At 31.9% G+C, this 15,810-nt stretch overlaps 2 protein-coding genes across 2 annotated transcripts in view; one reads left to right on the forward strand and one right to left on the reverse strand.

Annotated features, from left to right (window-relative positions):
* LOC108686788 (insulin-degrading enzyme) overlaps positions 1-1,704 on the reverse strand; it is a 10,983-nt gene extending 9,279 nt beyond the window's left edge. Inside the window, 1 exon segment of the mRNA XM_018192256.1 lies at positions 1,614-1,704. Coding sequence (XP_018047745.1) covers positions 1,614-1,681 — 68 coding nt within the window. The 5' untranslated portion in view covers positions 1,682-1,704.
* A 2,436-nt stretch (positions 1,705-4,140) lies between these two features.
* The window catches only part of LOC108686785 (TBC1 domain family member 24), a 28,347-nt gene continuing 16,677 nt past the window's right edge, over positions 4,141-15,810 (forward strand). The window contains exon 1 of the mRNA XM_018192254.1: positions 4,141-4,734. The gene's annotated coding sequence lies outside the window, so the exon portion shown is untranslated. The remainder of the gene's footprint in view (positions 4,735-15,810) is intronic.

The following is a 15,810-nucleotide window of genomic DNA, read 5'->3' on the forward strand; positions in this document are numbered from 1 at the left end:
CAATTATTTTCTCATTATTATTTTTATTACACAATAATTTTTTATTAAACAATAATTTTAGAAAAGAAAGAAGAGTATATAAATATGTATGAACATATTCCATATATAATTATATTAATTATGTTATAATTATATTATTTATGAATGTTTGTACATGTTTACGTATGTTTATATATATTTATATACATTCATACAAAACATTTTTATCGCGATATAATATCTATAGAATATACATTTCAGAGATATGTATATTAATTACTATTAATAATTTCAGATATGTATGTTAATTAATTATTATCAACAATATACAATTTATAAAATAAATAAAATTATTCATTTTTCCTAAAGCTTAATTTATTAAACAACTGCTATATTTAATTGTTCGTTATTAAAAAAACTGTGAATGCATTTAAAAAAAAAAAAAAAATTACGTATAATTACGATAAATCGATAATAAAAAGACCGCGCGCGTCTGATAATTTTGAATCTCTGCACATTACACTAAAAACCAATAATTAAAAATAAACATTAACTTCAGTTAAATAGAGAATATTAAAACAAAAATATCAATTGAATATTCAACTCCAAAATTGTGTATTGAAATCAATTTTGCTCTTTTCTGCAATAGAACAATTAAATTGAGCTGCGATTATAATAACTCACAAAAACGAAAGCAAAAAATTGTTGCAATTGATACATAGGGAAAGAAAAGAAAGTATAAAACGTGTGTAGTTTCACAGCTTACGTTACCACTCTTAGGCTCAAATAACATATGGTTGTGTAGCCAACAGTTATAACTACTAAGCGACAGTATTCTTACTTGCAGGTACAACTCTCCACGTGGGAGTTCTTGTCATTCTGATAAAATGACGTCATCGTGAAACGTCGACAACAGGACTTCACGTTGGACACGAATACAAATTTATTGTTTCCCGTTTTTTTTGTCACTGGATCACCCAAATCTCACTACTGCTAACCTTGTGATGATTTCGCGGAGATACGTTATATACGTGAATAACACACTCTTTCTCTCTCTCTCTCTCTCTCTCTCTCTCTCTCTCTCTCTTTCTCTCTCTCTCTCTCTCATACGCACGGTGCTTCCATAATAAGAAAATAGTGCATTCCAAGCAGAATAACAAGTCACTATGATGTTAAAATGATATCAAAATGACTCCAAAATAATCATTAAAAGTCTTTTTCAATCATTTCCGATTCAATTTAATGTCATTTTAACATTATCGTGACTTGTTATTCTGCTTGGGATTGTTTCGCACAAAGATCTTGTATGACCTCGTAAAAAGAAAAAAAAGTGACACTAATAAAATTATTTGGCGTCGTGTTGAGGTTAGGTACACCTACACGCCAATGAAATTTGAACGGAAATAGTTCCTAACAATCATAGTTCCTAACAATCGATATTATCGTAAAATCATCCACCGAGGGAGTCGCAAAATTGCCAATTGTGTTAAACCACTTCGATTTAATGACTGACGTAAACATTCGATATGATGACGCGGCGAATGACAGTGGTGTTCTTGTCAGGTATACGTAGGACGATGACACAATGACGAGTGACAAGTGGCGTACTCGCGTTTGCGGAGAAACATAGGTACCTGAAGAGCAGGTGAGATTGTGCGGACACGAGCAGCACACGGGATTTTAACGCGCGCGTGACCAACATCGGAGCATCGGAGGATAGACACGAATCTGACAAATTGCAAAGTTGGAGCACGAAGTTCTACACTCGCTTGCACTCACTATGATCCACCGATCAAATCAACTTATGTCACTGACCGATTAGGATTGTCGATTGATAGTTCTATATTAGCGAATCATCACAATGCAATGAATATGGGCCATCGTAATTGACTAAAATAGAATCGTCAACGATAATCTCAATCAGAAGTAATGCGATTAGCTTTACGGTTTAATGAATAAATAAAAGCTATGATAGGAGCATGTTGGATGTTGAAATATGCGACATGACAAATCTAATATAATCCTCCTAATCTAATATCTGCGACAAGTTAAGTTATACGTTGCCATGACATTGTTATCGTGTCGTGCAGTTATAGTGGCTGCAAAAAAACTGCTTTGTAACTGTTGTAAAATTCTTTAATATGATTGGTCTTGCCCTTAATTCTTCAATGGATTTAAATGTATAAACCAATCATATCTAAGAATTTTATAACAGATGCAAAGATGTTTTCTTTGCAGCGTTCCGAACGCGGCCAATAACTGCGTTCAGCGGACTTAAGAGTTGAATGAGGGCTCGCTGTTATTGATGTACTCTTTCACATTTAAAATGCTGATTTGAAAGAATATACTTATAACATCGAGTTCATTCAACTGTTGAACGCAGCCAATTGATGCTTAAATTGGCTGTTCCGAATTCAATCCCAAGCGTTCAACTTCATGTGTATTCCACAGTACGTGGTTTCTAATAGGTTGAAATTCTTATTCTTTGTTCTTTATTTCTTTGATTGTGCGCAGCCTCTAATAACATCTATTGGTATATCCTTCTAGACATCCAATTAGACTTTTCTGGAAGAATATACCAATAGGAACTCACTCAACTAATTTGCTAAATGCGTTCAATAGTTTGAAGTTAGCGGCGCAAAATCTTCGAGAATTCAAATCCGGACAAGGAAGCACTGCATTCAGTTCAGATTAACCAGCAGCAAAATAATCTTTTTTTAAAGCAAAATAATCTTTTTTCTCGTATATTAAATTACAAAAAAAAACTAATTCTGTTTATGTCAATAAAATAATACAACAATTATTCGATTAATTATATAATCACTAATTTTAAATTACTCGAAATTTTTAATTTAAATCACTCGAGAGCGCGCGACATAGTCCGTTCTTATTTAAAAATATATTCAGTTTTAAGATATTAATATAGCTCCCTAATTGATTCATAACATCTTAAAACTGTACTTAACACGATCCTAAATATAAGATCTGATTATATATGAATACCATTCGAAATGAAAGTCGTTATTATCTTAAGATATTACTTAAGATGGTCTTAGGCCAATTACCAATGTCAGTTTAAGCGAAATTTATTTAAAACTCTATTTGTCTTGTTTAAAAGTCAAAAAAAGACAGAGACAGAAAAAGTTAAGCCTCGCTTAAAATCAAAGTAACTGGTACAACCGGACCGGTAAACCATAAGAATCGACTATGAATATCGGTCATAGATATCAATCGATCAGTTATTTAACACAAAATTTACTCGGCGTATTGTTTGACAGATTAAAAAAGAACACTGTATAACCTGTATACTGTTAAATTAACCAATGGAAACATAGTTCAAGGCTTTTTAAACAGTAATTGCATGTGCAGAATCAGTGATGCAAGAAAAAGTATCGGAGTGTGGTTCGTTTAGCGTTTCGAAAAATTTTTGGCCAGTCAGAAGAAAAAAATTTACTAATTAATCAATAAAAAAATGTGTTATATTTTTTTTAACATTATATATGATATTATTACAGAAAATACGTTATTATTTTATTGAAACTTAATTAAACTGTGTCAAACTGTGTATTTGACCAACATAGAAGACCAATATTTGTCTTTTTTTTTATATGTCTGTCTTCATAACAAATGTCATCTAATGTCAACATTTAGCGTGATTTTAATTGGCCATACAACAGCTAAATCACATATTGATGTAATGTATTATAATATATATACATATGTAAATTACAAAAATTAGTAAGTTCATTAGAATATTTACAACTTCACTGGTTAATAACTCATAAATTTTATTCATTATTGTAATTTTCATCTCATTCTAAAACATATACAATCGACCCAAATCGATTCCCTTGAATAGCTTTAAGCCGATGTCGCACTATACATTGAAGTCATTTGGAGGTTAAGGATTGCGAAATAAAGATTAGAATTTAATCAATCAGAATAAAACAGATTGAAATTAAAATTACCTGACCGATCGAAATCTAATCTCTAACTCGCAATCCTCCAATGCATAGTGTGAGACGGACTTAACGGATTTGACGCACGCAGTTCGCCGTTTATCTATCGATTACTCCGTAACGCGCATTTAGTACAGACGCACGCCGTGAGGCGCGGCCGGCGGCGCGGCCGCCGCCGTCGGCGCGCAGTGGCCCTTGTACACGCGTGATGCGCGGACGTACGTGTCGCGATTGTGCGAGAGAGATCGAGCTGCTATACATCGTCGGTCTGCTGATTTCCGCGACAGCGGTGTAGGTATACGCGTAAAACGATTCGTGATCTTGAGCAACCCCGGAGAGGGACTGTGGGGTGTCAAGCGTCATAGAATTACGTGCAAAGTAAACACACGCACGCACGTAAAAGCTCGTGTGCGCGCGCGCACGCGCGAGCAAGCGATCACAGCCAGGCAGACGTTGAAGCGTACAAAGCAACATCTCGCGATCAAGTGTATAGTCGGCGGTCGGTGTAGTGTTGACCGACAATCGAATTGGTTGACGACAGTCGAAGTGAACTGATTGCATACGCGCCAGACGACCCGAGAGTTACCCGTGTAAAGTGAGGAAACGCGCGATCGGAGCCGAAGCGCGACTACCTTCAGAGAGTTCAGAGCGACGTCGACAGTGGCATCGCTCGGGCGGGCACACCGCCGTCCGTGCCGCGCCGGGCGGCTCGTCTGTAGTATCTTCCCTTGCTTGTATGCCACGCTTCGAAACGAGGATCGGAGCTGGCTGTTGGTGTTTCGTTGTACTTATCGAGGTAAGCCGGCTTCGCCAATATCGCGAGTACCTAAACCGGCGGTAAGTCATTCTCGGCGGTTCTAGGCAGATTACGCCAGGCGTCATTTAAATGTATTTACTGAATTGTACGCGCCCTGACCGTTGGTCTCTTTCAACTGTTCTCTGCGTTTCTTGAATTTAAAGTGTATATACATATGTCTATTTGAGCTTCGGATGGAGATACGCAAAAACGATATAGAAAGAGAGAGAGAGAGAGAAACATTCGCTGTTAATTTTTTAGAGCTGACGCCAAAATTTGTAATATAGTTACTGAAGCTCGCCATAAAACTCCATTTAATTATTAATTAAAAGGCACTAATTAATTTCAAGAAACCAAAATAATATAAAAAAAAAAGAATAAATTGTAGAATATATTTTAATAAGAATAATTGAAATTTGCAGATGTAATATAAAGAAAATTGAATTGTTTGACAAAGAGATTTAGTGGATTCAAATTGAGTAAATCCAAGACTCTGACAGTTCAGGAGGGTTAAAAATAAATGAAAGATACGATGGATCTTGCATCGTAATCGGTATTAAGTAGATACATTACAAGGAGAAAAATCAATTAAATATTCATGGGAATCGATCACCCCTAGATCGACTTATTGACTGCGTTCAGCAGAAAATGCAACTTTGTAAATGTTACATAATTTTTTAAATATAATTGGCCCTTAGTTTCTCATCGAATCTAAATAAATATATATAATAATATTGAAAAAACTTGCAAAATTGCTTTTTCCGATGAACACAACAATTGTCAAGTTACACTTTTTATACTCGGCGCCTTCGACCAGAGAGGGTTTGGATCGTTCCTACGGCGATTAATGACGTAATGATCCTACCAAGTGCACCACCAGTTGAGCGCAAGTTCATAAAAGTTAACTTTGCCGCGCAAAGCAATTCGAGCTTCTTCTGGAGCCGAAAATGATGATTAAAGTAACACAGGAAATCTATTTTATCTCTCTCTAATTACACACTTTCTATTAGAAAGTACTTATCTTTTTAAAGTACGTGTATATGACGTTAAAATTATCGAGATGCTTTTTTATTAAATACTGAAGTAAATTTGATGTCTAATACGTTAAATTTTTTTTGGGAAACAAGGATCAAATAACATTCCAGTTCAGAAAGAAATATCTTGAGGATCAAATAACATTCCATTCAGAAAAAAATATCTGTTAAGCTTTATGCCTACGAGATTAGAAACTTCTCCGAGAAGTTTCTAAAGAAAGAATTTACATATTACATTGGAACAATTCGATCATATAATATACCAATGCGATTGGCCAATTATTTTTTATTCGAAATTTCTAGCATCGTGGACTCAAATCATTTATATTTTTCGACTCCAATTTGTTTCATTTTTACATTATTACTTATTGTTAGACACGATGCGTTCTAATTGTATCATATTTTCTGAGGGACTAATATTTATTTCTGTCAATGTCTGTTAATTTTAATTTCAATTTAATTTACTCTCTATTTTTTATAATTTTGGGAAAAAATAAAGAATAAATTAAATCGAGATTAAAGTTTTTCTACATTGGTAGAAATAGTCGATCATCTTTTTCTGTAATATTTTTTACTATTATAACTTTTCTGTGTATAAAAAAGTGATTATATATTCGTTGTTGTTATTTTGTTTCAAGCAAAAATGTCCAAATATTCAAATATTTTGTTTGTTTTAATTAACTTTCTTTTATTTCACAATATATTAGTATTTAAATGTATACAAGGTGTCTTAATATGTAGATGCTTTTTTTATTCTTTCAAAAAAATCAAGAAAGATAAATGTACGAAAAAAAAACTTTAAACTGAACTCTGTTGAATTGGAGACTGTTTATAGACATAGAAACTATAAATATAGAAACTGTTCTCGTGCGTTTTCACAGAAAAATATTGTAGAATATTCTAGAATCATTGAGATCGAACTGCCTGTCTATTACGGAATCCCCTTAATTCCCAAACTCTTATCCTGACGAAATATGTGTGAAACGAAAATGTCATCGCTCACTTTCCGTCTTTTATGCGTTTTCTTACTCCACGCATGGCCATGTGGTCACGTGGCAAATCGCATAGTGGGAGAGCGACATAAGAGGAGACTTCCACTTGACAGGAGAACAGCTGTTCCAGAATAAAAGAGGATATAAAAGGAATAGAAGGGCTTTATCGTGACATCTAAAATATTGAAAATTAAACTCCATGAAATTAGGATATCATAATTCTGTTCAAACTCGAAACATTGATAATCGTCTGACAACATCAGAGGATTGTCGATTAACATAATTTTGCACACGTATATTCAAAAGATCGTATGATCGACTTCAAAATAGTTGAGACAATTATTAGTAACTCTTGAAACGCACATGAAATATCCAGTAAAAGAATTTGTTCTCGTATTCTTGAAGTTCTTTGTGGAATTTTGCTCTAAAAAGTGAAAATTTTGCCTCTTGAAAAAGAATTTTCAGATTTTAAGAATGAAATTTCACTTTTTAGATATTCACTTCGAAGAATTTAGAGAGTAGAAACATTCGTTTGTTCTTTATAGCTAAATTTATTGTTTCTTTCATCTTTCCCATACTCTAAACAATCAGTGTGAATGTAACGCATATGCTATATAATTCTTACCGTGTTGATGTTAATATTGACATCATGAATTATATCCACACTATGATAATATTGAGGTACACCAAGTTTTTAAATCCACACTATGTTGATTAACATCACATGGTAAAATTATACAGGGCGTCCCGAAATTCGCGAATAAAATATCATAACAAGAAAGGTTTCGAAAAATTTAATAAAAAGTTTATTTTTAAATTTTTATTTTAAGCAGTAATTTTTGATATATTGAGATATAAGTTTAAATGTGGCCAATCCTAAACTATGTTTAGATAGCCACCTGTCCATGAATCACACGCGGCATGTATTTGTGGGTGTTGATGAGCGTTCACTTCAATGATAGTCACAAGTAATAATTTAAACATAGTTTAACTTTTTTATTTAATTTTCAAAGATCTTCTTGCTGCAATATTTTGATTCACGAATTTTGAGATACCCTGCATAGATACCGCATGGTGTGTGTTAAATCCACAACGATATTTTTTAGAATGCATTTTCTCTCCACTGTCAAATTATATATTTATTTTTGAAGAGTGAAAACATAGTGCAGCTATGAAGAACGGATTTCGTTCCAACATCAAAAGAGTGCCACATGCAACATACATAGTGACATTTACTGTCGTAGAAACTACTTGCTGCTTTGAAATGACGAGTATGTTCTTTCGAAGATCGGAAGATTCGATATGAAAACATTATTTCATTTATATGACGACTCCCGGTGAACGAGTCAATGTCGTTAAATCACGATGATTACGGCATTGGTCTTTATTGCTCGGAAGTAGGCAGTTTTCGTTTCAGGGACTTTCATTTATAGGTACAGCGAGACAGAGAAGAACGATACTAGGGCTGTTGCTCCAACGTTGATGAGTCGTTTCACGCTCTTGACGTTTAGTAATGGCCATTTAGCACTTTCATGTACCGGATGTAAAAGAAGTCACGCGCCAGTTTCCGCAGATGAATTTTTTTTCTTTTATCTCCATTATTCCGTTCATCAAACGGATGAGACATGGATAAAAGTAAAGTTGCAAACGGATACATGTTATCTGTTAATTTCAAATTTTCTTTTGATGAGAAAGAAATATGATAAAAATTGAACTCAGAATTTTAACAGCAAAATATTTTTGATCTCTAATTAAACATCAACAAATAAGTTATAATTTGGAGATAGAATCAAAAATCCTGATTTTTTTTTTTAATTTATAGAACAAAAACTTCATGGACCTATATTGATAAACGTATGCTGAGTATTTACTGTGCTTTAAAAGCAAACTTAAAAGATATTTGTTGCTTCCAAAGAACAAATAATTCTAAACTATTAGAAAAACCATTCTACACCATTAGAAAAACAAGAAAATGGTTGTTATACGTTAGATATTATTAATTTATTTTGTCATCTTAAGTCATTAATTCAAAGACTGATTCAACAATTTAACTCTGGATCTCGCTTTACATTTGTCCGGATACTTCGATAACCTTGCATCTTATTGCGAGGTTAAAAAAATGTCATTGAACGTTTTGCGCTGTTCTCCAACAACGTGTCAAAGAAATGGGAATTTTATTCCGTCATTGGTGCTCGGATTGTGTGAAGCTGCGTTACTTGCGGTGAATTAACCGGCCGATCTCTCAATCGGTCTCATATACAACCACGTGTGTTAATGATTATCCAGTGCGACCGCGTTCACAAGGATATTTCACCAGCAATCGACTCGCCAAGTCTTTCCATTCTTTGCGGAACATGAAGCTGTTGAACTATGCAAATTAACTACATAAACGAAAAAATACATTTCTTAAGCACTGTAAAGAAATTGGTCACTGAGTGCAAGCGAATCGGACATGTGTGATTAATATACGTAGTCATACATGCATATACAAGGATTATTAGCAATGTAACTGAGAAGGGGAACTGTTCTACAGACTATATTATATGCACGAGTCACAATTTAAATCCTTTATATTTTTTTTTAAATTCTTTAGCGATACGAATAATTTCGATACACATGCTTGTATTGTAAATACTATATGAATTTGCATGCATGTGTAGACATTCAGAGCACGTGCTTCTTGTTTAAATGTTAACGCATCTTGATTCTTTAAAAAATATTTTTTCAATTATTGTTTATTATTATTCGTCAAATATTGATATGTCAGACTATAAGCCTACACGAAATATGAGTCTTTTTGCCTCTTTAAGATAGATAAGAAGTCTAAATCGTTGCAGTTTAAATAATCACGATCATGATGCGAACATTTAGGCAGGAAGTACGCGCCACGAATATATGTGCAACTTTATGCGTTAATGAATTTATGACCCTATTTGTATCTATACCTACACTCTAATATGTGAATATATATTTTGACTGACTTCGGTCAAGTTCCGGTTATTTTAACCGGCGATTACCAAATAATATCTATTAGCATAGAAAGAATTATTAATTCTTTGGCTCTTAATACATAAAAAGATTAAGCTAAATCCATTTCTATTAATCTAGATTAATTTTAAAGCTTAGCTTATTTCTATCAGTCTAGATTAACTCGGCTTTAATTTCCGCCTCAAATTACTCTTTATTTTTTTTGACACTAGAATAAAAATAAAAAGTGAGTTGAACCGAGATTAAAACTTTTTTATTGCTACAAATAAACATAAAGAAGAATAGCAAATCACATATTAGAAATGATACAAATTTAGATCCATGAGAATAAATCTAATTAAAGAGTCTATTCTGTAATTCTTAACACTAACGATATCGTTAGAGTCGTTGAAAGTTACAGAATAGGCCCCTAAATATGAGAATTTCTAATATTCGGTCAAAGCGGAGCTTAGTGTTCAATATTTCTTTGTGAATTTATATACATTTTGATTCCCCGTGCCGAATCTTTTTTGGTCTTAAAATGTCATCATAAGCAGAATCAGAGTAATAATATTACTTGTTAAATTGACGAGCAATTTAATAATTTTGGTGTTAATAAGCATCTTTATAAGAATATTAATATTTTTCACATTATCAAATTATTCGTAAGATTCTCTCTAATTATCATCTCATTAACATCTAATTATTTATTGGTATTCAAAATTTATATTTATATTCAAAATCAAAAAAGATTTTTTGCTTGCAGTTTGTAGAATCAAATATGTATATAAATTCACACACAAAATTTGAAGTACTAAGATCTGCTTTGAATATAGGAATATAAAAATATATTTAATTAAATTTTATTGTGAATTACACATTAAAATTTTAGTAATTCTATCAGTTGCATTAATCGCCAATTAAATTATAATCAGAATTTCGATTCAAGCTCCAATTAATTAATTCAGTGATCGAAATCATCCATATAAGATTTTCGGAGTGCAGTTCGTTGTTTCCTTATAAGAATATAAAATTTATTTTTTCTCCCAATTTCTAGTTCAACATGAACTCTAATAAATATTATTAATTCTCTCGAAGGGGAATTAAGCGCGAATTGCGTACGACACTTCGACTTAATCGAGCTGGTGGGGCTAATGTTGCTGTTCTCGTTGATGAATTATTCAGCGTGCACAAATCCACGAGAAGTAGAATGATGATCCTCGCGGAATTGTCGGAGCCAAGGTTAAACGCCGAGACGCGTCGCGCGAGCGCGCCGTTTGGCACTTGCGAAATTTCTCAGCGGCCGAATCCTAACCGTTTGGATTTCGCACTGAAATTACACGGCATTGCGTAATCGCGCGCGACCGCCGCTGCATTGCACGCTACTGCTCGTTGTTTATTGCTCACTTCACCCAACGCGCTCTTCTATGATGTATAGTCGCACGAGATACTGCGAGACATCACCGTCCAGAAGGCACACACCTTTTATCTTCGGGATTTTTTACAGTTATTTATAGAGAATGTTAAACCTCGCTAATGACCTTGATCTTGCGACGCATTGTACAGAATGAAATTTCTGAATCAGCTTCATTTTAAATTAATTCATTTTAAATAAGCATGAATTGTTTCTAGTTTTAGAAATGTGTCATTTAAAATGACGTAACCTTTCACCTGATCTAAAACTTATTTCTTTCTATATTTCCCGTGCGAAGTTTAGTATAAGATTACATTTACACCGAGAGATTTTGCGATTTGACCTATATTTTAGATTGGATCACAAAAAACGAGACCTGATAGAGAAGACAGGTCATCTGTCTACTATTTATATATCAATGGACCTAAATTATTGAAAGTCGAATTTGTGATGTAGGCCGCGATTTAATGCACGGTGTAAACGTAGTAATATATAATAGAAAACAAAATGTTGAGTAATTATTAGATCAGTTACATATTAAATCAGGTTTGGAACCATGGCAAAAAAACTTAAGCAATAAAACGTAAGCAGTAAGGAAATCAATATTGAATTTGCTGCTGCTTATGTTATGGCCTATTACAGTTTCTACTGTTGGTCAATTATTTACTTATTATTTACTTAATATTTAAGTTTTTTATGTGCCATGGCCCTTAGATTTTGAATTTTGTTTCACATAGAAAGATGACGTTGCTACATTTCAAATTTTGCTATTATAATATGCTATTATAATATTTCAAAATAATTTACAAATATCTCGTGCGCGACAACTAAAAGTGATTTTCTTTTAATGCAAAGTTTATTTCAAGAAATTCCAAAATATCTATATAAATCTGAAATATCTGTATATGTTTTGAGATCGAAAGCATCGCTCAAATGTAAATTCTAAACTTGTAAGCTGAATCTTAGTCCATGGAGTGAATTTTCATATAGAATTTTCTTATAGAAAATTATTATATTATTATATATATTCTTATTGAAAATTAAGCTCTTCAAAACTACTCTTTCAAAATTGACTTAATTTTCACTTTTTAGAGTCTGTTTATAAAATAATATAAATAACTGTATGTGTGTTTTTATAATATTTTTATTATTTAGTTTTTATACTTTGAATATTGAATATTGCTGAAAAAGAATTCGCGAAATAATTTTTTTTTCTTTTTCGAAAATTAACTTTTTTAAAAAAATATAAATTTATATAATAGATGATTTATATAATGCACGTTACAATAACATACACAAATAGATACATACAGATACAAGATAATACACAAAAATAAATTGCTTAGGAAAAGGAAAGAACATTTTTATTTGATATTTATCTATTTTTTTTTATGACGATTGCACACAGTATTGTTGACAGACTCCGCTTATTGTCTATTTTACTTTTAATCATTTTTCTTCTCGCGTTGATCTCATCCATTGCTTTGCATTTTCTATGCATGCGCAGAATGACAAGTGCCATACATTGTTTGAAGCGATTGAAAATATGACAGAACAGATAAATCATCAGTTTTATCGTTTTTCCGAGAAATGACGTTTTAGGATCTTTCATGTTTTTCTATGCAAAATTTGGGCGAAGATGTAAGCATCGTGAGGGAAACGCATAGCAAATAGGCACCCCGTTTTACTTTGCGTATTCGACAATGCGTGCGCATTTGCCTTTGCCTCCGCCTTTGATGCGATGTATTTATACTATCAAGTGGTTCGGAGCGCTCGGGACTTGCAATAATATTTATCTACGGCAGCAACTGCAAGCCCGCGTATTCTATATATACGGGATGTTCTAAAAAATCACTACTCTCTTTCAATCACAGGTTATTTAACATTAGCAATGGTTTTAAAGAGGATTTAATTCATGATTTACTATCTTCAACATCTTTATTCCACACACAATACCTGTACGATTTTTAAATATGGCGAAAGAAACAGAATAAAAAAAATAGAATAGGAGAAATATCTTTTTAGTGTAATATCGCAGTAATAAGAGAAGGGTCGATAAGAACTTGAATGCAGTTGTGCTGAAAAGTGCTTTGATCTGCATGTATGTCACGCAGATAAGCAAAATATTTCATTTCTGCGCATCTACGAGCACGAGTAAAGATTAATACTTGAAGTATCTCAAAATTACATCATACAAATTTTGTCCTTTCATCACATTTGAGTATTATTTTGAAGCAATTAAGAAAATACCGTAAGATTTCGTCCATAAAATCTCTTTGTAGGTATCATTGTAGTGTGTGTTATGCGTGCGTGCGTGCGTGCGTGCGTGCGTGCGTGCGTGCGTGCGTGCGTGCGTGCGTGCGTGCGTGCGTGCGTGCGTGCAAGCTTAGTAACATATGGTGTGTTGATAAGCGCTAAACGCGTGTTATTGGCCAGGAGATAACGTGCGCTTTTTATTAATAACCGTTAAGTACACTGAGATTATAGCAGCTCGCTTTCGCATCCGGCCAAGCTGTTGTATTATTAGCGACAGCTCCCTCGTTAATTATATGTCATATTATGTCTTCATTGTCTCCGCTTAGACTGTTCGCGTGTCTGATGGCAGGTCAATGCCTGAAGTTTTTTTCACAACCAAGATGTGTTTTTTTTTCGGTATAAATAATTATAAATTCCACAGTTTTATTTCATGATTATTTGAAAGTTATTTGAAACCAATTAACATAACATATTAACACAATAATATAATCTTTTCTTAATGAATTTTTAATATCTTTTATTAAATCCTGATTAACTTAACTGATGATTAATTCAACTGATAGAATTATAGTAAAATTTCTAATTATATAACTCAATGTAATCGGTAGTTAACTAATATATACAGAGTGTTTGGAAAATAAATCTTTCGCATAAGGGTAGAATGGACTAAACTGAGAAGAAAAGTTTTCTACCATTTTGCAATTTTTTCGCAATAGTTAACAAGATTAATTGTTAAAAATTGCCGAAAATTGGTCTTCAATAATTTTTTATTCAAATACTATCAACTTTATTAAAATTATATATATATTAAATAAATTTTTCAATAATTCAAGTAATATTAAGAACTATCAAGTTTATGTTAATATATGTGAAAAAAGATTAAACAGCGATTTGTATAATTAAAAATTTTATTTTGAACAATTCTATCGAATTAATTAATTCTGCCGAATTAATCGCCGATTACATTTGGTCAGAGTCGCCTTTAATAATTTTTCGTTCGAATGTTTATGTTTCACTTTTATACAACTACATATAATGTAACGTTGAGCAGTGCAGGTAGCACCAAATCGCTATAAATATTCCTGAATCATGACTCAGAACTACTCTGATAGTTTGACAGCTATATATATTATATATATATGTATATATACATATATATGTACGTGTTTTATGTGTACGAAAAAGGTTATATAAATATAAAATAAAAAATTGACTGTCATGCAAAGTCATGCGTGGTATTAAATTAATTGGTCAAAATATAAATGTTTTCAATTTTTCACGAACGGTCACAATGAGCAATTATGACAGTCATGATGAGCGATTATGACAGTGGCCTAAGTTACATACTCTTGTCGTTTTGAAACAAAATGTTTTCTTTTTGCTTTGCTTTGGTATATATATTAAAAGAATATTTTGTCATTGTAATAAAAAAAATATTTCTCAAAATACATAGATACTTTTATAATATATAAGATAAATTGAGATAAAATGTGTTTTATTAGGTGTGGGAAAAAGTTCGTGATGTTTTTTCCGTTAGATGTAATGGGAAAAACGCCATGAACTTTTTCCCACATCTAATAATTTTAATTTTTTTAAATGTAAAAAAATTTCAAATTTGTTTACTGTTTATAGCAAACATATAATAAATTTGCATATTTGATAAATATTTTACAGTTATAGCAAATAATTTTTCTAAATACAAAAAAGAATGAATATTTGTTATACTTGCAAATAATTTACGATTCGTTATCTACAAATGGAATTTGCGTTTATGATATACGATTAGCGTTCATATACGTTAGCAAGTTTTTTTTCTCTAATATATTTATAATATATTTATGAATATATTAATAATTATGATATTGTTATTCGTAATATTGTTATTTCAAATAATGTACGCACATAAACTACTGTAAATATTAATTATCTTTGAGAATGACTACAAAAATGTATTATTTAGTGATAATTAGAAAAATTATAACCATGATCATCTTTTCCATATGACCATAATACCTGTTTACTCTAATCTTTTCTGCAATTGTAAAATTTTACGAATAGTAAAATTGTAAAGAAATATGACTTTTTTGATATCTCAAATGACTTTAATTTTTTAAAATATTATAATGATAATATTATAAATCTTAAAAATGAGTTATGATCACAAAAGATATCGAATTTAAAAACTAATTAAAAACAAAGACCCATTTTATATCTTATGATTATCCTAATTTTGTTTTTACTTATAATTTTTGTCAGTATTCTAGTTTTTCTTTGCCATTTCTAATGATGTTTGTAGAATTTTAAAATATTCATGAGAAAATTGGCAGAAGAGATACATAATAACAAATCATTATGTCTTTATATTTTTTCTTCATCGCCGCCCTGGATACTTGTATAGATATATATATATATA

The sequence above is a fragment of the Atta colombica genome, unplaced genomic scaffold, assembly GCF_001594045.1.
Source record: "Atta colombica isolate Treedump-2 unplaced genomic scaffold, Acol1.0 scaffold189, whole genome shotgun sequence".
Classification (NCBI taxonomy): Eukaryota; Metazoa; Arthropoda; class Insecta; order Hymenoptera; family Formicidae; genus Atta; species Atta colombica.